Here is a 24494-nt window from a genome sequence, read left to right as displayed (position 1 = left end):
ACATAAAGGAATCCTGTTCAGAAGAAATGGATCCTCAGGAGCTTAGCCGAGATTGGATAACAGAGCCGGTAGTGGGAGGCGGGGCTGGTGGTTGGGAGGTGGGGATAGTGCCGGGCAGACTTATACGGTCTGTGCCAGACCCAATGGTGGGAAGCGGGGATAGTGCTGGGCAGACTTGTACGGTCTGTGCCCTGAAAAAAACAAGTACAAATCAAGGTAAGGTATACACAAAAAAGTGGCACATTTCTTGGGCAGACTGGATGGACCGTGCAGGTCTTTTTCTGCCGTGATCTACTACGTTACTATGTAGTAAATGATGGCAGATAAAGACCTTACGATCCATCCAGTCTGCCCAACAGATTAACACATTTCACATAGTAAATGACGGCAGATAAAGACTTGTACGATCCATCCAGTCTGCCCAACAAGATTAACTCATTTTACATGGTGACACTTATGTTCATTTTTTGTTCAAGAATTAAGATTTGCCAAAAAAAAAAAAAAAAAAAGTCACAAACCATTCAGCATTTAATTCCGCGATCAGTGATTTTTGTTTCTTACAACAAATGGTCTGAAAGCCAAAAGAAGCATCCTATATAATAAAAGGCACCTCCAACGTTCTGAAGCTGACTGCATGGCTGAGGCATTCCTGCTCTCTGTATCCATCTCCTGAATTGACATCACGTACTTCCGGGTTCGTCACAAGCAGAAGTGACCAACCACACGAGGTTTCTCGGCTTCAGAATGTTGGAGGTGCATTCTATTAAATAGGATTGGTCAGTTCCTTGAAGCACAGCCAGAGTTCAGGGTCCTGTACAGTAACGCTCAGACACCAGAGAGAGGGGGGGGGGGGCCTGACACCAGACAGGAGGGGGAGGTATCTCTGTCACACACACACTCTCTCTCTCTCTCACAGTCAATGTCTTTCTCTCTCTCACACACACTGTCTCTCACACACTCTATGTTTCACACTATCACATTCACTCTCTATGTGTCACACAGAGGCATATTTTCAAAGCACTTAGCCTTCCAAAGTTCCATAGGTTTCTATGGAACTTTGAAAGGCTAAGTGCTTTGAAAATATGCCTCACAGTCACTCACACACTCTCTTGGTCTCATATGCTCAGTCTCACAGAGAGTCTGTGTCTCACACACACACACACACACACACACACACACACACTCTCTTTCTCTCTCTCACACACATTGTATCTGTGTGAAACACATTCTCTCTCTCTCACACTGTCTCACATACGCACTTGCACACACTCATTCTCACACACACACTCGCACCCAGACTCACTCTCTTACACACACACACACACACACACACACTCGCACATTCACTTTCTCTCTCTCTCACACACACTCTTCTCAAACATACACACTCCGAGGAAAACCTTGCTAGCGCCCGTTTCATTTGTGTCAGAAACGGGCCTTTTTTACTAGTTTTAATATAATACAAAAAAAAAAAAAGATGTGCTATATGATCAGAATCTAATGGCAAAAAATGAATAATAATTAGGAACCTGGACTTTCGGGGGAGAGGGACAAAAGGCTTCTGTTTTCCATCATCAAGATTTGCCATAAACCGGGGTTTGTCATAAAGGTAAAAGACTGTATCGTATTCATGAACTGCCTCCTATGCAAGTCCTATAATCGACAATAAGCCATCGAATAAACGGAGGAAACAAAGAGGCTGTGTTGGAGGCTCTAGACCTCAAATTAAAACCAATAAGCTTAGGACTAACTAATCCACTGCTTACAGGTCCATTGTAACTGGCAATTCTCATCAAAAGCTAATCAATGGAACCATTCTGCAGTACAACAGTCCGGGCCCACGTACGGCAGGCATCGTAATAAGGGATTTCGAGCTCCCCAGACAGCAAATATATTGCAAACCTAATTCTCGGCTTTTTAATTTCACTTCAGTAATGAGAAGCACACTTTCGCACGCATCAATTTACCAGATCTGATCTGTCTGTAGAAAAGAGGGCATTACGCTTCACATCTGTTTCCAGCATTATATTCCACAGCTAAATACAGGTGCAGCTGTGACTTGGTTTCAGTTGATGAGTCTCGAAATGTTTTGTCACTGTTATAATCAAAGCTTCAAGTTGTGTATGTGAGTGAAAAAAAAAAGTAAAGCAAGAAAGAATGGAAATGATTGAAATGGCTTTTCTGTGTCACAAACCTCCACTATCCTAACTGCAGAGGACTTAAACGCAAATCCATACACGCATCTAACTTCTCCTATATCTGCACGCAACTATGGAATGAACGACCGAATACCATAAAAATAACGCACGATTTGACAACCTTCTGGAAACTCCTAAAGACTAACTTGTTCAAAAAGGATCCTCCATAATGAATTAACTCTTAAACTACACCAGATCTAACTTTATTGAACTCTCCTAATTTGATTCCTTTAATCGCATTCTCATTATTGAACATTGTATCTTGTCCTGCTCTCATCAATGTTATGAATTATCTATTTATCTACTTCTAGTTTTACCTAATTTTCTTATGCCCCTTATTTGTAATATAATCTGAACTTCTTATTCTGTTAATGTGATTGCCATTGCAACATAATGTAAGCCACATTCAGCCTGCAAATAGGTGGGAAAATGTGGGATACAAATGCAGCAAATAAATAAATAAAATTGAGGTCTGATTATTATTATTTCCATAAAAAAGGCAAACACTTCCACATTTCTCCACACTGAATTTTTGAAACGCAGTTGACACCCTACCAAAAGATTTTCTGTGGGATGGTTCTGCCACTCAAAAAACTACTACTATTTAGCATTTCTATAGCGCTACAAGGCGTACGCAGCGCTGCACAAACATAGAAGAAAGACAGTCCCTGCTCAAAGAGCTATGTAATAAGTGAGCCAAGTATAGGACAATCAAGCCATTGTGACATCACTGATGAGGTTGGCTCTTATTGGTGGCCTGAGGCATTATGACATCACAATATTAGCTCTGGTTACAAGAGACTACTACTACTACTATTTAGCATTTCTATAGCGCTACAAGGCGTACGCAGCGCTGCACAAACATAGAAGAAAGACAGTCCCTGCTCAAAGAGCTTACAATCTAATAGACAAAAAAATAAAGTAAGCAAATCAAATCAATTAATGTGTACAGGAAGGAAGAGAGGAGGGTAGGTGGAGGCGAGTGGTTACAAGTGGTTACGAGTCAAAAGCAATGTTAAAGAGGTGGGCTTTCAGTCTAGATTTAAAGGTGGCCAAGGATGGGGCAAGACGTAGGGGCTCAGGAAGTTTATTCCAGGCGTAGGGTGCCGCGAGACAGAAGGCGCGAAGTCTGGAGTTGGCAGTAGTGGAGAAGGGAACAGATAAGAAGGATTTATCCATGGAGCGGAGTGCACGGGAAGGGGTGTAGGGAAGGACGAGTGTGGAGAGATACTGGGGAGCAGCAGAGTGAGTACATTTATAGGTTACTACTACTATTTAGCATTTCTATAGCGCTACAAGGTGTACGCAGCGTTGCACAAACATAGAAGAAAGACAGTCCCTGCTCAAAGAGCTTACAATCTAATAGACAAAAAATAAATAAAGTAAGCAAATCAAATCAATTAATGTGTACAGGAAGGAGGAGAGGAGGGTAGGTGGAGGCGAGTGGTTACGAGTCAAAAGCAATGTTAAAGAGGTGGGCTTTCAGTCTAGATTTAAAGGCCAAGGATGGGGCAAGACGTAGGGGCTCAGGAAGTTTATTCCAGGCGCAGGGTGCCGCGAGACAGAAGGCGCGAAGTCTGGAGTTGGCAGTAGTGGAGAAGGGAACAGATAAGAAGGATTTATCCATGGAGCGGAGTGCACGGGAAGGGGTGTAGGGAAGGACGAGTGTGGAGAGATACTGGGGAGCAGCAGAGTGAGTACATTTATAGGTTAGTAGAAGAAGTTTGAACAGGATGCGAAAACGGATAGGGAGCCAGTGGAGGAGAGGGGTAGTATGAGTAAAGCGACCCTGGCGGAAGACGAAACGGGCAGCAGAGTTTTGAACCGACTGGTGAGGGGAGAGGTGACTAAGTGGGAGGCCAGCAAGAAGCAGATTGCAGTAGTCTAAACGAGAGGTGACAAGGGTGTGGATGAGGGTTTTTGGTAGAGTGCTCGGAAAGCCTAGACCCAATTCCAGGCTCAGGTTTCCCACCCTCCAGGATGGCCAGGGCCCGGAATGATCTGGAAACAGGCATTCACAGTCCCTGAAAGGCCCATAAGTTTTATTTATTTGGATTTATTAACTGCTGTAATAAAAGAAATTAACCCAAGGTGGTGCACAGCAGGTACAGTTTAATATAAAACTTACAATTTTGTTAACAGATAGTGATAGTAAAATGGCCAAGTATCCAGTGGCGTAGCCAGAATGTAATTTTTGGGTGGGCCAGTGGGTAGGTTGGGTGGGCACGCATTTCTTCTTCCCTTCTCCACCCCCCCATGAACTTTAAAAGTTAAATACTATAAATCTGAACCCCTCCCCACCCCACTCCGACATCCCATCTGAGCCCCCCTCCTGCACGACCCAGTCCCCACCTGCCTACCAGCTCCATGATCGACGAGCAGACGACCCTCGTCTTCCACCCGGCACCGAGCCTTTAAAAAAAACGGAGAAATGCCTCGCGTCTGCTGTGCACTGCTGTAAAGCAAGCAGCAAATCGTCTCGTCGGTCCTTCCTTCACTGTGCCCGCCCTCGCGGAAATAGGAAGTTACATCAGAGGGCGGGACACAGTGAAGGAAGGACCGACGCGACGAAGTGATTTGCTGCTTGCTTTACAGCAGTGCACAGCAGACGCGAGGCGTTTCTCCGGGCTTTTTTTTTTTTTTTAAGACTCGGTGCCGGATGGAAGACGAGGTTCGTCTGCTCGTCGATCATGGGAGCTGGTAGGCAGGTGGGGACTGCAGCGCCAGCAGAGCACCCCCCTCCCCACCTGCTGACACCCGGGGCTGGGCGGGCCTGGAGGGAAACTGGCTGGGCCTGGGCCCGTCCAGGCCCACCCGTGGCTACGCCCCTGCAAGTATCAACTAAGGACAATAAAAGAGGTAAACTTGAAAACCACAGTTATCCAGGATCAAGGTCCGCTGCACTAACCACTAGGCTACTCCTTCATTCCACATACAACATAGCCAGATAGCCGGTTTAAGGTGGGCCAGAGCCCAAAATGGGTGAGTTCATAATTTCATCTCCACTCACCAGGGGGGCCCCCAAACTAAAATAGAAATAGCTGAGCTGCCAGGGATCCCCAAGTCCCACCAGACAAAGACTTCCTGTCAGCTGGAACACTTCCAACCTGGGAGGCAGTAGCGACCTTGACCACACTCAGTCCCCGCACATGCTCATGTTTTGCATATGTGCCTGAGCATGTAAGGGCTTTTGGGGGGGGGGGGGGTTGCTGGTGGCAGAAGCTCAGGGATATTGCCACCAGCTACCGAGGCTGGACGTGTTCTGGCCAGGAAGAAGTCCTTGGCTGCTGTGCCTTGAGGGATCCCTGCCAGCCACACCCAGGGTCGCCGAGAGGGGAGGGGGGCAGGGGAGGCAAAATTCCCCGGGCCCGGGCATCCAAGGGGGGCCCGGCACTGGGGTCTCTCTCCCTCTCCTGCTCCGAGTCTGCTGGAGCCGCAGACCCATCTGCCTACCCTCAGCTCCCTCGACAACCCCCTTCTGTCCATCACCGGGGCCCTCTGAATTAACAAAAAAAAGTCTCTAAATCGGCAGCGCAGTGCCTCGCATCTGTCTGAAAGCGGCAGATTGCCTCGGGCCTTCCCTTACTGTGTCCCGCCCTCGTCTGATGTAACTTTCTATTTCCGCGAGGGTGGGACACAGTGAGGGAAGGCCCGAGGTGCTACGCTGCTGATTTAGAGATTTTTTTTTTTTAATGCAGGGGGACCGACGGTGGACAGAAGGGGGCTGTCGAGGGAGCTGAGGGTAGGCAGGTGGAGCCTGGGGGCTGCGGCGCCGGTGGCCCGGGAGCAGGAGAGGGAGGCTACAGCAGTGGCGATTGAGGGGGCGGCCTTGCCCCGGGCCTGGCTCAGTCTCTCGGCAGCCCTGGCCACAGCAAGGGAGCAACAATTTTTGAGTAGACCTGAGCCCAAAGTAGGTAGGCCCTGGCCCACCCGTGGCTATGCCACTGACATACACCCTTCTAGAAACAAGCAAACCAAATTCTTTTCTCAGCAATCTTGGGGTAACGTTCCAGAAGACGTCCACATACCAGACAGCTAAGTGAATCAAAATCACGCTTCCAGAAACACGCATCAGAATCTGAATGCAGGCAGAGCCCAGATTCTAGCGTGGAAAAAAAGGAATGTCTGAAGCTACAAAAACTGAACACCTTTAGGCTGCGCACAGCTGATCTGAAGCAGCCTCACTGTGCTTCCCCAGCTGTCAAAAGCACAGGCTCCATTCAGCGACTAAGCACTTCTGCACCAGTTATATACAGGGATCCTGAAGCACCATCCCTTGGCAGACAGTGGCAATGTTAAGTGAATGTGACTGCCAAAATCACAGCGCAGATGCTGGCCTACCAAACTGCTGTGGAGACTCAGCCAACAGCCATGTTTCCATACATATTAACCAGCAAGCGTATCTACAGGCTCAACACACACTAGCTCTGAAGAACTAAGAACACACATCATTTGGTGAAAAGTTGCTTCACTAGTTCCCGTGACTGTTTATAACTTTGCTCCTCTACAAACCTTGCATTTTCCTGCCTTCTGACGTCAAAGCCCCAGGTCACAAAGCTACTGTAAGAATGTTGTTGTTTTTATGCCTAACATAATACAATTTATTTTGTCTAGATGAAGTGGTATTTTGTACTCTGTTCTTACACGAAGGTCAGTTACATAGATGTACTAGTGCTTTAGTCTGTCAAAGCAAGATAGTGACGGTAAACAGGTCTGAAGAATCCTGTGCTCTGACCAGTCGAATCTGGTCTTGGGAACAACTTAAGGATCGTTTGCGTCCATCCTGGGTACTAGGTTACCAAAGAATGGCACAGTTCATCCATCTTAAGATACATTTCTTTTTTTCACATTCTCATATGCTCTTTCAGCATAAAAATGTATTTAAAGGTGGAAATTGACTTCATACATTAATTCATAGATTAACACATGTTAAATTGATGTGAAAGGCACTGAGCATCTGCATTTGTGTGTCCCTTGCATGCATAAATTTACAGAATACTAGCATTTTCATAGATAAATTTACAGAGTACTAACACTTGTATGGGTAAATTTACAGAGTACTAAGATTTGCACGCATAAATTTACAGAATACTATCATTTGTACGTGTACATTTACAAAATATTAGCACTTGCATGCGTAAATTTAGAGAGTACGAGCAACTGCACGGGTAAATTTGGAGAGAATGAGCACTTTTATGTGTAAATTTACAGAATACTAGCATTTGCACATGTAAATGCTAGCAGGGCACCTAAGCACTATTCTGTAATGTTAGTTCTTTAAACAAGGCATCTGGACTACACAGACCATCAAAAAACTCCAAACAGCCCAGAATACAGCTGCCAGACTCATTCATATTTGGAAAAACTAAATATGAAAGTGCAAAACCCCTAAGAGAGAAACTTCACTGGCTCCCACTTAAAGAACGCATTGCGTTCAAGATCTGCACGATTGTACACAAAATCATTCACGTAGACGCCCCAATCTACATGCTAAACCTCGTGAACCTACCTCCCAGAAACGCCACAAGATCATCCCGCAAATTTCTCAATCTGCACTTCCCCAGCTGTCAAGGACTAAAATAAAAGCTGATGCACGCCACTACCTTCTCATACACGAGCACGCACTTATGGAACGCACTATCTACAGACTTGAAATCAATCGACGAAATAACCAACTTTCGCAAATCTCTGAAGACATACTTCTTTAACAAGGCCTACAAAGAGAACCTATAACCTCACTAATCCACTTCACCAACTCACCCAGCTATGAAAGTCCACCTTCTAGACTTAACCCTAATCACTTCCTTCTTTCTTCCCTTACTTAATCTCTGCACATCACTAATTGTATCTGATACCCTGGAATGACAATGTCATAACAAAACTATGTAAGCCACATTGAGCCTGCAAATAGGTGGGAAAATGTGGGATACAAATGCAATAAATAAATAAATAAAAATATAACATAACAGCATTCAGTAAAGATGGGATGCGGTAACTTACAAATATATATATATATGTACTAGTAAAAAAGGCCCATTTCTGACACAAATAAAACGGGCGCTAGCAAGGTTTTCCTCGGAGTGTGTATGTTTGAGAGAGTGTATGTGAGAGTGACTGTGTGTGAGAGAGAGAGTGAATGTGCGAGTGTGTCTGTGTGTGTGTGAGAGAGAGAGTGATTCTGGGTGCAAGTGTGTCTGTGAGAGAGAGTGTGTGTGAGAATGAGAGTGTGTACAAGTGCGTATGTGAGACACAGTGTGAGAGAGAGAGAGAGAGAGTGTGTTTCACACACATACAATGTGTGCAAGAGAGAGAGTGTGTGTGAGACACCGACTCTCTGTGAGACTGAGTGTATGAGACCAAGAGAGTGTGTGAGTGACTGTGTGACACACAGAGAGTGAATGTGATACAGTGTGAGACAGAGTGTGTGAGAGAGAGAAAGAGAAAGACACTGACTGTGAGAGAGAGAGTGTGTGTCTGACAGAGATACCCCCCCCCCCTCTCTCTCTGGTGTCTGAGCGTTACTGTGCAGGACGCTGAGCTCTGGCTGTGCTTCAAGGAACTGACCAATCCTATTTAATAGAATGCACCTCCAACATTCTGAAGCCGAGAAACCTCCTGTGGTTGGTCACTTCTGCTTGTGACGAACCCGGAAGTACGTGATGTCAATTCAGGAGATGGATACAGAGAGCAGGAATACCTCAGCCATGCAGTCAGCTTCAGAACGTTGGAGGTGCGTTTTATTATATAGGATGTTATTAAGGTACTAAGGTAGAGATGGGGGTCTCTGGTACGATTATCATTATCCAAACAATCATGGCCTTGTCCAAATAGGATATCATCCCTCACCTCTAACTACAATGACTACTACTATGATATGCTCCCAAGGGATCAATCTTCCCTATTAAAGGTTATCAATTGTAATTCACACACAGAATAAATCACTCATTATGTAACTTAGACATAGATGAATTCACTCTGTATTCCTTCCCCTAATTTAACACAAACTGTCAATTCTTCGACTGCCTCCTGTGTGCAACCTTTCTCCTCAATTGTAAGCCACATTGAAACAATTCTTTATCTCTCTATATAAAAAGCAACACCAACGTTCTATGAAGCCTCCAGCCGGAAGTGTGAAGGGGGCGAGATATCCGGTTTCCCTATGAGTGCCTGCCCCGCCCTCTCTGTAACACAATCAGTGAAGGAAAACAGCAGAGCACGAAATCAAATCGCTGGCTCCGTAACAGTGAAGGACTCAGAGGGGGGAGGGGAGAGAGGCCAGAGGGCAGGGACACACACACTCCCACATGCACACAGAAGAAAACATTGCTAGCCCCCGTTTCATTTGCATCAGAAACGGGGCTTTTTAGAGCAGGAAATCAAATCGCTGGCTCTGTAACACTGAAGGACTCAGAGGGGGGAGGGGAGAGAGGCCAGAGGGCAGGGACACACACACTCCCACATGCACACAAAAGAAAACATTGCTAGCCCCCCGTTTCATTTGCATCAGAAACGGGGCTTTTTTTACTAGTTGTATAATATGGGGTATAAGTGGCATAATAAATAAATAAAGAGGTCTGTCCTTTTATTCTTTTTATAGTTCCTTTCTTAATAGTTTTGTATAATGAACTGCTTTGATCTAAAAAAAAAAAGGTAAGTGGTATATTATGCTTTTCAATAAACATGCACATGCATTCACTGTGGACACCTGAGCTCCGGGTAATTTTCTGGCATTTGCAGCCATACTTTTTTTTTTTTTTTTTGCCTTATTTTGTCTTATTTCTAGCTTTGCTGTTTTGCAGTAAATTTCTATTGCAGTTCTATTGTAAACCACCTTAACTGTGTCCTGAAGGGTGCTATATAAGCACTTCAATATGCATAAACATTCATTCAAATTGTCTGCTGCAGTCAGCTGGCAAGAGAAACATTCCAACCAAAAATTCAAAAGAAAGCCTTTGTCTCAGGCACCCACATTCCAAACCATATTAACATTAGCTGTCATCGTTCAGAAATAAAGGAAGTCATTGTAAATACAGAACAGGTGTTTGATTTTATAAGCTTTACAGTGACTGTAGAATGAGGCACCGTAGGTATCAAAATCAAAGGAGCTACAGAGTAACAGAAATTCCCTTTTTATTCCCTGGGAATAAAATGCATCAAAAAGCATAACAAATTCTTAACAGCTCTCGCCTATACCTATTACATCTTATGAACTCCAGAGGGAAGGAGAAATTAGAGAAATTGGGTTATACCTGATAATTTTCTTTCCCTTAGTCTTCCCCGCTATTCCAGAACCTGTGGGATAGTTGTGTCCATCAACCAACAGGTGGAGACAGAAAACTAAAAACTGAGCTAAGACACATCTCTTGGCATCCAGTCCAGCTTCTCAGAATTTACGTAGACAAGCAGTAAGGACAAACTCAGAAGAAAGGTGGGAATGATCAAATCAGAATAACCTTTTCGTCTCAACCAACCTCTTTCAATGGCCAAGCCATAAGTCCAAAGGGGCACGGATCCTCCATGAGCACCAAACCTTGCTTCAGTAGGCTGTGTACCTGCAGAAAATGGAGAGGACCCCCATTCAGCAGTCGAATCAGTTCCGCTTAACACAGCCTCAATAGCCAATTCAGGGCTATGAGCATTATTCAACCCTGGTACAATGCAATCTTTTTCAACACGCAGCCTACCATGGTCCAAGGAAGAAAGACACATAGTAGCTGTGTCTCTGGCCAAGGCTGCAGTAGGGCATCAATACTCATCGAACCTTGTTCTTTCCAACGGCTGAAGAAACCTCTGATGCAGCGGTCTTATGCATATATGCAAATACATCTCCTTGAAATCGAGGGTGGTGAGAAATTCTCCCACTTGAACTGAGGTTATGACTGCTCTTAGTGTCTCTATGCAAAAGTAGGACAATAAAAGGCAGTGGTTTAGACCTCTGAGATCTAAGACCAGATGAAAGGTGCATTCTTTCTTTAGGACAATGAAGTAGATGGAGTATCTGTCCTGTCCCTGCTTGGCTTGGGGAACTGGGACGATGAACAGGAGCGCCAGTAAGGAATATACGGTGGCCTGAACCTCAACCTCCTTGGTTCCCTTTCGACGAGGAGACTGCAAGAGGAGTGACCGGGTAGGAGAACTCCAACTTGTAACCTTCTGAATATCCAGAACCCACTGGTCTGATGTGATTTTGACACACTCCTCTCGAAACTCTTGAAGACATCCTCTCACTGGAGGAAGAGAAGAGTGGATCAACCTCTCACCACTGCGACGCTCTGGAGGCATTGGGCATTCTAGCTTACTGAGAAAAGAACTTTCTGTATGCATAAAAGGAAGACTGGCATGCTTGGAAGCAGGACTTCTGACCATATTGCTGACGACCAGGCTGGTACCGTCTGCTATCTCAAAATTGAGATCGAAAGCCCCATGAAGACGGACAACCACAGACTTTTGGCTCATCCTCCAGCAACTGCTGTAGCTTAGTTTCCTCCAGTGCCTTCACCAAGTTACTCAGATCTTCTCCAAATAGGGCAGTTTAACTAGACGTGACTGACACTGCATCCACTGGGGCAATTGCTCCCTCTTTCAATTCATAGTATGACAGATGTTTAAGAACACAAAATGATCTTAATAATGGGTTTGATTCCTGAAGCAGGACCTCTACTTCCCAGGAAAGCTGGGAACAGGGATACTGCATGGACAGCATCCAGGATCAATGGGGGGAAGGACTCCCGGGTCATCATAGAACAGTGACATCACGTAGCTGGACTAAAGAGTTATCAGAGTATCCCTGTGCATGGTCCCTGGGTGAGCATGATTGCTGCAATGACTGGACCATGTGATCTAGAAGGGGTTATTAAAAATAAGGGAGAAATCTTAGCCAACAGATGCTCATTCTGAATAAGCTGCAAGTTCACAAGAGCAGGAAGAAACTTCCCAGCGCACACAAGAAAAATCCTAAACAATGCAAAGAGAATATTTCAATTATTTCCTCAGCTAGTTTCAGCCAAGTAAATACGGACACAGAAAATAATAGCTAATGTCTCCTGTCAGACAGATGAGGTTACTGAAGAACATAAGACAGGTCGAGAAAAGTCAGACCAAAGTCAATCAAGCCCTGCATCCTGTCTCCAACAGTGACCAGGTCAGGGCACAAGTACTCAGAAAATCCCAAAAATAGAGAGCAATTTCTTATCGGTCATATCCAGGGTACCAGATGGTCTTCCCAAGGCTACCTGGCTAATCATTTTTTTAGGGACTTCTCTTCCAAATCTTTTGCTAACCCCACTATATTAGTTGCTTTGATCACGTCTTTTGGGCAACAGATTTCACGAGTTATTTGTTCACTGCATTAAAGTGTACTTCCAAATTTGTCTTCAATCTGCCGTCAAACCTCTATCACATGCTATCATCCTAGATTTGTCAACAAAATACTTTCATTGGCGAGATCAGCCCTGGATTCACCATTAAGCAAAATAAGCACATGCTTAGGACACCAATGGAAGGGGGGCACCACAGACTTTTTCCCCCTTGCTATCATGCCCTTAACTTTTTCACTCCCGTCTGCAACACCCACTATCCAACATGAATTTCAGTGTTTTTCTAATCATAAATATATATGACGTTTTGTCTTGTACATTAATGATATTTCTCAGCACTTATCAAGTCTGAATGTCTTCTTAGTTAAGCAGTGGAAGGGCCGAAGGGCAACATTGTTGGGTTGTGCTTAGGGCATCAGTTGGCTTTAATCCGGCCCTGGGCCAGATGGTCATGTGAGCAGAACTTGTATCACACAACGCCTACCCTTAAGCAACTCGTGTTACAGAAGGTTATCAATAGAAATCAAACAAAATAAAACATGGAAAAGAAAATAAGATGATACCTTTTTTTATTGGACATAATACATTTCTTGATTAGCTTTCGAAGGTTGCCCTTCTTCGTCAGATCGTGGACTAACACGGCTACCACACCTCTCTATTTAAGGTGTTACAGAAGGAAATTAAGAATTCATCTCCTAAAGTACTATAAGAAAGGTACAGTAATAATCCATCACCAACATATACAACGGCATGAAAATGTTTAGCATAGCTTCTCATGTAGATACCAATCTTTGATTCTGCTTACGAGGAATTTTTAGAACACATGCTTAAGGTGTGCTGCCATTATCTCTTCCAGTGTCACAAAATAAATCGAAAGTATCCTTACATTCATTCTCCATCTGCTAGACAAGTGAAACTAACTTATGCACGCACCATACTGATTTAGATAGACGTCAAGTTGCCTTCCTTGTGGCATGGAACGTTCGTCCTGATCCACTAGGTTTCCAGTTCAATACAAGGTCCCAAACGGTGTACAGCATAATGAGCCTTCATTTACAACAACCCAAGGTATTTCTGTAGTTAAGAAATATACTCTCTGATTCACTAGTCCAACACAAAAACAAGGACACTATTTGGTCAGAGGCTACAGGGGCTCCTTTAGCAAACTAGGCGAGCGTGCACCTGAGTACGGACACTAGAATCACTGTTGTGCAGTGGCTGAAAGCCCTAACTTCCTCAGGGGCTTGTTACCTCCTGACCCATATAGCCTGGGGAGCAGAAGCTGTTACATCCCCAAAACAGTAAGCAGCCAATTAACAACACTTTAAAAAATTAACTCTCTTCGGAAGAAAAAGGACACCAGAAACCAGACAAATCACTTTCATTGGCTTATAGTAAATAGTAGATGACGGCGGAAAAAGACCTGCACGGTCCATCCAGTCTGCCCAACAAGATAAACTCATATGTGCTACTTTTTGTGTTTACCTTACCTTGATTTGTATCTGCCATTTTCAGGGCACAGACCGTAGAAGTCTTGCCCAGCACTAGCCCCGCCTCTCAATCTCCGCTAAGCTTCTGAGGATCCATTCCTTCTGAATAGGATTCCTTATGTGTGTATCACTGGGTTCCGATTTCAATCATAGGTCCAAAAACCTCTATTTTCCCCTTTTTTTTTTTAAAGTGCCAATATTTATCATTCCCAAAAACTTTAAAACACAGCACTTAACTTTAGCTACCCAATGGGACTTGTTTCACTGACCCAGGCAGCTTCATCAGGGGCCTCAGCTTAAACAGCAGCGCCAGTGGGATAGCCACCCACCTAGGGCTCAGGCCCATCCAACAGTAGCACATTTTCAGCGGTAGCTGGTGGGAATCCCATGCTCCAACAGCTGAAGACTTCCCCCCTGATGGTAATGAAAACGCTACTCCCCATGATACTGGCACCTGCGCATGCTCAGTTTTCAGTGCATGCCTGCTGCAGACTACCAAGGTGGAAAGAAGTGTGTGTGTGTGTGGGTGGGGGGGAGGAACACTTGGTGCCCAGCCACTTCTTGCCCTGGCCCACCCAAAATCTATTGTCTGGCTACGCCCCTGAGCAGCGCCACTTTGGAATGCAGCCAAAACAGAGCTGAATTCAGTCTTTTGAATTAATAACAATGGGTTGCAATTATGTCCATATTGAACTGAGGCCCCTGATGAAGCTGAGTTGGTCGGTGAAACAGGTCCTGTCGGGTGGCTAAAGCTAAGTGCTGGTTTTTTGAATTTTTTGATTGACTGTGAAAGGCTGCTTTTGGGCATGATAAAATAAGAAGTAGTACATAAAAGAATGAGATAAATTCACAAACATTTGCACTTTATAAAATTTTGAAAAATAGAGGTTTTTGGACCGATGATAGAAATTGGAACCCAGTGATAAAGACATAAGCCAACGAAAGTGCTTGTCTGTTTGGTTCCTTAAGTCCTTTTCCTCCTAAGAGAATTACGTTTTTAAAGAGTTGTTTATTGACTGCTTACTATTCATTTAGAGCCCTGTTTTCTAAGGTGCGCTATCGTTCGCTCGCTAACCATGTAGACTCCCATAGGAATATTATGGGCATCTACACGGTTAGCATGCGCTAGTGATTAGCGTGCGCTAAAAACACTAGCACGCCTCTAGCATGGCTTCGTAAACAGGGCCCTTGGAGACTAGATCTTTGGGATTGTTTCAGTTTGGTCTTTCTACATCTCAGTTCTACTGGAGCAGACACTGTTATTACTCTGCAAAAAGAAAGATTGCAATCAGGCGACTAGGCTGGCCCGATCTTCCATTTGTTAATAAGAATCTTTCTCACACAAATGCAATGTTTTGTGGACAGGAGATTTCATTTACCTACTTCAAGAATAACCTTAAAAAAAAACACGTTATTTATTCCAAGTGATAAATGAAACAATCTACATTCTCTAAGGTCACGCAGACTTTGGCGGGGGGGGGGGGGGGGGGGGGGGGGATTCCAGAAACAGTATGAGTCTTGAATAACTCTCTTTCTTAATGTCTTTTCTTCTTTTACAATATTTTAACTTTACAGGGTCTCCTCTCCGTACTTTTTTGCAATAAAAAAAGTTTAACTGTAAACCACCGAGAAGGCTACCTGATCAACATATATTAAAAATTAAATAAATATGAAACTTTAGTTGGATCAAAACTGATATTTCGGACTACTGGCGTTTAAAACTAATGATATACCAACTGAAACATATGAACCTTATGTTTATTTCATCTGTTCCCAAAATCATACTGGTACTGGAAATGCTGTAGAGATGATCGTCAGCTGGCCTGAATGATACTACAGAAACCAGACTTGTTTCGCAATTGAGCGAAAGGAGAATATTCTTCTAGTAAAATCGCTTTGTGAATACATGACCTCAATCCCTCCACTTCTACAACGCCATAAATTAGTCAAGTATTGCAGTGGATCCGAAACCTGATCCTGGAGGCATCCCAGCCAGTCAGGTTTTTGGGATATCAACAATGAATATTCATGAGAGAGATTTGCATGACGTGGAGACAGCGCAAGCAAATATCTCTCATGAATATTCACTGTGGATATCCCAAAAACCTGACTGGCTGGGGTGCTTCCAGGACCAGGTTTTTTTTTTTGGTTACATTTGTACCCCGCGCTTTCCCACTCATGGCAGGCTCAATGCGGCTTACATGGGGCAATGGAGGGTTAAGTGACTTGCCCAGAGTCACAAGGAGCTGCCTGTGCCTGAAGTGGGAATCAAACTCAGTTCCTCAGTTCCCCAGGACCAAAGTCCACCACCCTAACCACTAGGCCACTCCTCCACTGTTGCTACTATTTGAGATTCTACATGGAATGTTGCTATTCCACTAGCAACATTCCATGTAGAAGTCGGCCCTTGCAGATCACCAATGTGGCCGCGCAGGCTTATGCTTCTGTGAGTCTGACGTCCTGCACGTATGTGCAGGACGTCAGACTCACAGAAACAGAAGCCTGCGCAGCCTTCTACATGGAATGTTGCTAGTGGAATAGCAACATTCCATGTAGAATCTCCAATAGTAGCAACATTCCATGTAGAATCTCCAATAGTATCTATTTTATTTTTGTTACATTTGTACCCCGCGCTTTCCCACTCATGGCAGGCTCAATGCGGCTTACATGGGGCAATGGAGGGTTAAGTGACTTGCCCAGAGTCATAAGGAGCTGCCTGTGCCTGAAGTGGGAATCAAACTCAGTTCCTCAGTTCCCCAGGACCAAAGTCCACCACCCTAACCACTAGGCCACTCCTCCACTCCTGGTGGTTTGGGAACCACTGAAATATTATTTGATTTCAAAACAGCCATTTTACAAATGTGCCAAAATCTTACATAAACTACTGTCTTACAAAATGTAATCTATTTTGCCAGTACTCAAACATCGATTAGGTAGACTCTCAAGTTTATCTCTCCTTATGCTAAGAGTCTAAAAATTCTGCATAACTGCCTGCATGAACAGGGGGAGGGGGGGGGGGGAGGGAAAAAAGATCATAATGTTTTAATTCCGAGCCCTTGGCATCTTAGAGAGTATTACCTGGAGAATCTTGCTCACTTGACTTTGGACTGCTTCTGGCTCTCCGTTCCATCTTCTTTACTCCTGGCCCTCCACCTCCTCCACTGTTCCCGCCATTGTGACTCTTCCCATAGCCATTATACACCATCATGTAGTTGGCGGGGTGGCTTTTGTAGATGGAAGAGGGAGGGCTATTAAGGCGGTTTTGTCGGTCTATCTGTCGTTCTTTCAGCTTTTTGTGCTGTGGTTTACTGTACTGATCTTCCCGTGTGATATAGCTGGACATTCCAAAGAGTGGTATCATTTCTGAAAGAGAAGAGATAGTGTTAGTAGAATAAAGCATGCACGCTTATTTGGGGTCATTTAATAGATTTTTTTTTCTGCATGTGAAGCCCTGTTTTATATGCGGAAAGGAGTTTTTCAAAATTGTGGAACCGCATACCCATATAAAACAAACGCATGGAAAGAGTGCAGCTACTCTCAAGGAATCTGCGGGGAGACCAGTAGTATAGCCACAGTGTGGGGGGGTGGGGGGTGGAAGCTTTGGGCACTGTTCCCTCTAAGCCACGGGTAGGCAACTCCGGTCCTCGAGAGCCGCAGAGGCAGGTCAGGTTTTCAGGATATCCACAATGAATATGCAGGACATAGATCTGCATACCATGGAGGCAGTGTATGCAAATCAAGTTCATGCATATTCATTTTGGATATCCTGAAAACCTGACCTGCCTGCGGCTCTCGAGGACCGGAGTTGCCTACCCCTGGCTCTAAGCAAAGCAGGAGTCCTCCAACTGCATTGCTGCCAGTAGGGGGTGCTGCTTCAATATTGTGTTTTCAATGGCTAGGGACAGGCAGATTTTCCTGGACTCCTGCAAAGCTTGCATATGCTTCACTATTGAAAATGTAACTGTAGGTGGAGGGAACAGTGGCTCAGGCACCCTCCAGAACTGCAGCACCCCTTTACCTTTGCAGGTGGAGATGCCAATGCCCTGCCAGCCAAATAAATACAGTGCCGCTTCTCTAGGGTTACCATTCGTCCGGATTTCCCCGGACATGTCCTCTTTTTGAGGGCATGTCCGGGGCGTCTGGCGGATTTTGCCCGCACGCATGTTTGTCCGGATTTCTGGACAAACGTGGGCGCGGGCTTGCGTGCATGCATGCGGGTGGGCGATCGGCGCCGTGGGTCTGGTCGCGTCTCCCCTTCCCTACCATGTTCCCTGGTGGTCTAGTGACGTCTTTGAGGCAAGAGCCCCCTCTTTCCTGCCCGGAGCGCTGCCTCCCTTGTCCATCATCCTTCTCGGTCAGCTGCAGATTCAAAATGGCCGCCGAGAGTTGAAGTCTCGCGAGTCCGCTTCAACTCTCGGCGGCCATTTTGAATCCCCAGACGAGATCGAGAAGGATGCAGGCAAGGGCAGGCAGTGCTCTGGGCAGGAAAGAGGGGGCTCTTTCCTGCCACAAAGACATCACTAGACCACCAGGGCTAGATAGTAAGTGAGGGGGGAGGGCGGGGGAGGGGACTATGTGACGGGGGAGGGGAATAGGGGGCGGAACAAGGACCAGAAAGGGGCGTGGCAGGCCAGGGTATGGGCGTGATGGGGGTGGGGCAGGGGGGCATGACATGTGTCCTCTTTTTCAGAGGACACAAAATGGTAACCCTACGCTTCCTCCCTTCCTCCTCACACTGCTTTCTTCCTGCTCTGAGCACGCTGGGACTTTTTGAAGCGGTGCGAGGAGGAGGGCAGGGGCGGCGCTGTACTTATTTGGCTGGTGGGGCCTTGGCAATCCCACCGGCAAAGGTATGGTTAGTGGGGGGGAGGGGGAGAGATAAATGTGATGCCCCCGTCCATGACCACCCCCAGGGCTGACTATGCTAATGGGGCAGACATTCCCATGAGTGTAGTTTGGGCAGAGCAGAGGCAGCAATACAATGCACACGCTTATTTGATAAAATATCAGGGTACCTACACCACATTTACACAGAGGTAAATTTGCATGTGAGATTTCACATGCTACTGGGACTGGTCCTTGGACATTATTTTATAAAGACAAACGAGTCCCTATGTTGCCTTTACAAAACAAGCTTTAAAAAGGGCTCTTTTGTGCAGTGCCGTAGCGAGGGCAGCTGACACCCGGGGCGGGTCGCCGCTGCGCACCCCCCCCCCCCCCGGGTGCAGCACGGCGCCCCCCACCCTCCGGCGCGCACCCTCCCCCCACCCCCCGGAGCGCATTCTTTCTTTCTTTCTTACTTTAGAAGCGAGGGGCGGGCGGGCGGGAGGGCCGATCCGCCCCCGAGTTCACGTCGCTGGGAGCTGCGTCGGCTCCATTGGTTCCTTGCTCTCTCTGCCCCGGAACAGGAAGTAACCTGTTCCGGGGCAGAGGGAGCAAAGAACCAACCGAGACGACACCCCCCCCAGCGGCGTGCACCCGGGGCGGACCGCCCCACCGCCCCCCCCCTTCCTAAGCCACTGCTTTTGTGGACTTGTCATAAGGGCGTCCATAAATGAAATTACGTCTTCTGTGATAACATATGTAAAAAAAAATGTTAACAAGATACAACTTTATATGCTTCTGTTATCTCAAGATGGCATCAGAAGAAAAATATAACAAACTCAGGGGCCCTTTTACTGCGGTAAAAAGTGGCCTTAACAGGTCCTTACATGGGTCATTCCCACACGTTAAGGCCATTTTTCCGCAGGGGTAAGATGGCCGATTTTTCTATTACCAGCGTTAATGGCCATGCACTATTTAAGTACATAAGTATTGCCATACTGGGAAAGACCAAAGGTCCATCAAGCCCAGCATCCTGTTTCCAACAGTGGCCAATCCAGGTCACAATATACCTGGCAAGATCCAAAAAAAGTACAAAACATTTTATACGGCTTATCCCAGAAATAGCGGATTTTCCCCAAGCCCATTCAATAACGGTCTATGGAATTTTCCTTTAGGAAGCCGTCCAAACCTTTTTTAAACTCCGCTAAGCTAACTGCCTTTACCACATTCTCTGGCAACGAATTCCACGTTGAGTGAAGAAAAATTTTCTCCGATTTGTTTTAAATTTATAACATTGTAGCTTCATCGCATGTCCCCTAGTCCTAGTATCTTTGAAAAGCGTGAACAGACCCTTCACATCTACCCATTCAACTCCACTCATTATTTTATAGACCTCTATCATATCTCTCCTCAGCCGCCTTTTCTCCAAGCTGAAGAGCCCTAGCCGCTTTAGCCTTTCCTCATAGGGAAGTCGTCCCAGCCCCTTTATCATTTTTGTCGCCCTTCTCTGCACCTTTTTTTAATTCCACTATATCTTTTTTGAGATGCGGCGACCAGAATTTAACACAATATTCGAGGTGCGGTCGCACCATGGAGTGATACAAAGGCATTTGTGAGGTGGCCTCTACTGCCACCTATTTTGTAGCTGGTAAGTGCCCACATGCTAACCATACACTAATTGGTTAGCTCACAACAATGTAGCTAACAGATTAGCGCAAAAAACACTCCCTCTCCACCTTCAGCGCTAAAAAATAAATTAACATTTTTAAGCAGGTGGGTAGCGTGTGCCAATCCCAAAACTACCCATGGATGTCCGAGTGCACCCCAATGTAAGGCAATTTTAGCTACGGTAAGAACACGTTGCTGCTTACCGCGGCTTAGAAAAGGGCCCCCTAGTCATTCCAAAGAAAATCTAAAAAATATAGATATTTCAGGCAGTTGTTTATAAAACACCTGGTGTATTTGATTCCGAGTGTCTTTATACAGTGAATACTTTAAAATGATTATACTTCAATTAACTTGCATTTTCTGGGATAGCATTTACCAAGGATAAAACTTTGGTATGGCTATTTAGAGAAACAGTTAATATACTTCAAACCTTTTGGCTCACTCTCCAAAGAAACAGAGAGATCAATATTCAGCTGGGAAAGTCACAGGTTTTCTTTTAATGCCACCTGCTGTGGGCAAAATAAACCTGTGGATAGTGCTAATACCTAGATTCAGCGGTAACCACCGGTGCTTTCTGAGTACAGCTCACTATCCCGGACAGTCCCGATCAAGTTACAACAGCCATTTTTGCTTTTTGTCCTAAGTTTATCCAGATAGTCCGTCTGGTTTGCAGACTGAATATGCTAACAACTGGAGACTGCCCTTGCTCCACCCACAGACACCCCAGCACTGCCAGGGCGGTCTGCAGTGATTATGCAGAAAAGCCACTGAACATCACAAGATGGGCCTGGCCAGAGGCACTTATCTGGGAAAAGTGGCTCTGAATATTGGACCGAAAGGAGTTTTCCATACCAGACATAGTGGCACTGACCACTCTCATGGAGGCAGATGATCAAAAGCAAACGTCGGCGATAGAGGCTGCTAGCGCCATACTAGCGCCGGCATTTGCTACCGCCCCATGATCAGAGCCCTTGAGCACGTGAAACAACGCGCTCGAGGGCTCTTTGCACAAGTAACATGCTAATGCATGCTGAACAGGGCTTAGCGCATTCATCGCCAATGATCAGCGGTCAGCGCGCCAAACTTTGGGTTGCTGGCCGCGGGAAACCCTACGCCAGCAGAGCTGGCGTTAGGGTTTGCAGATCATTGGGGAGGAATGGTGAGCCCTGCCCAGCACTTCTACCCCATGATCAGAGATAATTACGCTGCTTAAATTTGCATGTATTATCTCTGATCATAGGTCTAATAGCACCCCGTGCTGTTCCAGCGCTATTTTTGAGCGCTGTTTGGAACAGCGCGGGGCTTTTGATCATCTGCCTGATGGTGAGGAATGAGCACTAGGCAAACAGGCTTAAATCAGGGTCATAGTTCTTAAATAGAAAATTTTGCTTCCTTGTTATTTTAAACTCCTGTCAAAAAGACACAAAAAATGCAAGCCTAGTTCAATTGTTTTTCTGACATATAATCATACACAATTACAAAATATAAAAGCAATTCTGCAGGTTTCTTTGTCAGGTTTTTATGCTGCTTAAATTCTAAGAAGATGACCTCAGGAAGCTTTTGGTCAGTCATTAAGGATCAGGAAGGAATTCTCCATCATAATTTTGTAATGTCTCAATCAAATCATGTTTTTCTCTTCGTAAGAGATTCAAACCTTCCTAAATCAGACATGCAAAATACTAATCAAAGTCTTATCCGCTGCAGGAATTTTGATGTGTCTGAACTTACTATATATACCTTGATACATTCAGGCATCATGCCAATTAGCCAGGTGCCATGGAATCAAGCAATGTAAGCCTTAAAAAGTTAATGCTAATTAATTAATAAATAAAAATTTATATACCCTCTTCTTGGCAAACAAATTGCCATTCAAGATTGTGAGCAATACAATGAAATAATAAACGTACATAAATAAAACATATAACATCAAAATGTAAAATCTGGGTATGACTGTGTGAACCGAGTTGGACAGGAGGCACTCATAAAAGTATGGCCAGACAAAGGGGGAAGTGAAACTAAACTCCTTTATTAAACCGCTAATGAATGTGTGTTATCCCACACGTAAAGTGAATAAAGAATAATAAGCTCTTTACTCCAGAGGCAACTTTGCACAAGAATGTAAAGTATTGGCCTTCACCCCACGGTACATACACATATACACGTCCACTTGCCAGGCCTCCCACCAGACCTCAAGAACAGTGTCCTTATGAACTTTAAAGTCAAGCTTAGCCTACTTTGTATCAGGTTTGGGTAGCTTACTTACAAACTGTGGAGACCCACAATCCAGGGTAACTTATCCCCTCCCATCTGTCCGCTCTACTCCACTCATTATTTTATAGACCTCTATCATATCTCCCCTCAGCCGCCTTTTCTCCAAGCTGAAGAACCCTAGCTGCTTTAGCCTTTCCTCATAGGGAAGTCGTCCCATTCCCTTTGTCATTTTCGTCACCCTTCTCTGCACCTTTTCTAATTCCACTGTATCTTTTTTGTGATACGGCGACCAGAATCGAACACAATATTTGAGGTGCGGTCGCACCATGGAGCGATACAAAGGCATTATAACATCCTCAGACGAGGGCGGGCCCAGGAGGAAAGGAGGGACGTCCGAAGACTCAGCGAAGAGGCGATCAGCTGTTCTTCTTGCCTGTGCAGCGCCTTCACACAGAGGTGAGAGGCGCTGCGCGGGCCCGGTAAGACGGAGGGGGGAGCGGCGGCGATGACCTCGGGGGGGCAGGGGTGGGGCCCCGGGGCAGCTTAAAGTTTTGATTTTTTTATGCAGGGGAAAGCGGGGAGCAGCGGCAACCTCGGGCGGGGCGGGGGGGGGGGGGGGGGGGCAAGGCCATCCATAAAGGACGCTCCTGACGAGCGCCTTTGCCCCCTCCCGATCCTTTTTTTTTTTTTTACATTTGTGGATTTTAATGCAGGAGGAGCAGCGGCGACCTTGGGCGTCAATAAAGGACGCTCCTGGCGAGCGTTTTTGCCCCCTTCGCGATTTTTTTTTGTTTTGTTTTTACATTTAAGTTTTAGCCGGGCAACCACAACGAGAGGTACAGACCTCTCGTTAGCTTTCCGGTAGTTTTCCAGCGATAGGGCAAGCGGAAAACTTTAGTGCATCTCATTTCAATAGGGTTTCTACACAATTTGCTCATCTGCATTCCGTTTTCGTTTGCTGCTACCGTCGTTGGAAAATGAGCTTTAATGCATGCCAGGGTAGGAAAACTGTTCGTTAAAGGCTCCGTAAAGCCTCGTTTAGTTTAGTGCATCTTGCCCTAAGAGGCCTATTTGCAAAGCCACATTAGAGCTTTAACAGGTATAGTCTGTCATAATGTGGGAAAATCAGGCATGTGTTAAATAATGACCCAAAGTAAACAGGAAGAAACCTCTATGGAGAAACAAAGCATAACAGAGCAGAGGGTGACTCATGACTCTCAAGTGGGGGAGAAACAAGATGAAAAATTCTTCATTGAGGCACAAAGTTAGACCCATGTCAAATGCAACTGTCTGCAAAGCAGCTCATTATGATGCAAACTGAACAACACATCTTTTGGTAAAAGTTCACAAGCCTCAGCAGGTTAACTTTCCAGGGAACACCTTTAAAGGGCCTAGGGCAAAGGAAAACGGAGCCCTGCCAAGCTCTGACAACTTTAACTACTACTACTACTTAACATTTCTAGAGCGCTACTAGGGTTACGCAGCGCTGTACAGTTTAACAAAGAGAGACAGTCCCTGCTCAAAGAGCTTACAATCTAATAGACAAGTGAACGGTCGGTCCGATAGGGGCAGTCAAATTGGGGCAGTCTGGATTCACTGAACGGTAAGGGTTAGGTGCCGAACGCAGCATTGAAGAGGTGGGCTTTAAGCAAAGACTTGAAGACGGGCAGGGAGGGGGCTTGGCGTAAGGGCTCAGGAAGGTTGTTCCAAGCATAGGGTGAGGCGAGGCAGAATGAGCGGAGCCTGGAGTTGGCGGTGGTGGAGAAGGGTACTGAGAGGAGGGATTT

General features: G+C 45.5%; 1 protein-coding gene across 2 annotated transcripts in view; it reads right to left on the bottom strand.

Annotated features, from left to right (window-relative positions):
- Positions 1-24494, bottom strand: part of FNDC3B (fibronectin type III domain containing 3B) — a 549281-nt gene that overhangs the window by 181916 nt on the left and 342871 nt on the right. For both annotated transcript variants that reach the window (XM_030216206.1, XM_030216207.1), the window contains exon 6: positions 17083-17367. In XM_030216206.1, the coding sequence (XP_030072066.1) occupies positions 17083-17367 (285 nt within the window). The remainder of the gene's footprint in view (positions 1-17082; positions 17368-24494) is intronic.

Source organism: Microcaecilia unicolor, chromosome 10 (genome assembly GCF_901765095.1).
Source record: "Microcaecilia unicolor chromosome 10, aMicUni1.1, whole genome shotgun sequence".
NCBI classification, from domain to species: Eukaryota; Metazoa; Chordata; class Amphibia; order Gymnophiona; family Siphonopidae; genus Microcaecilia; species Microcaecilia unicolor.
Note: the sequence above shows the minus strand (reverse complement) of the source record. Positions and strands in the feature narration are given on the sequence as shown.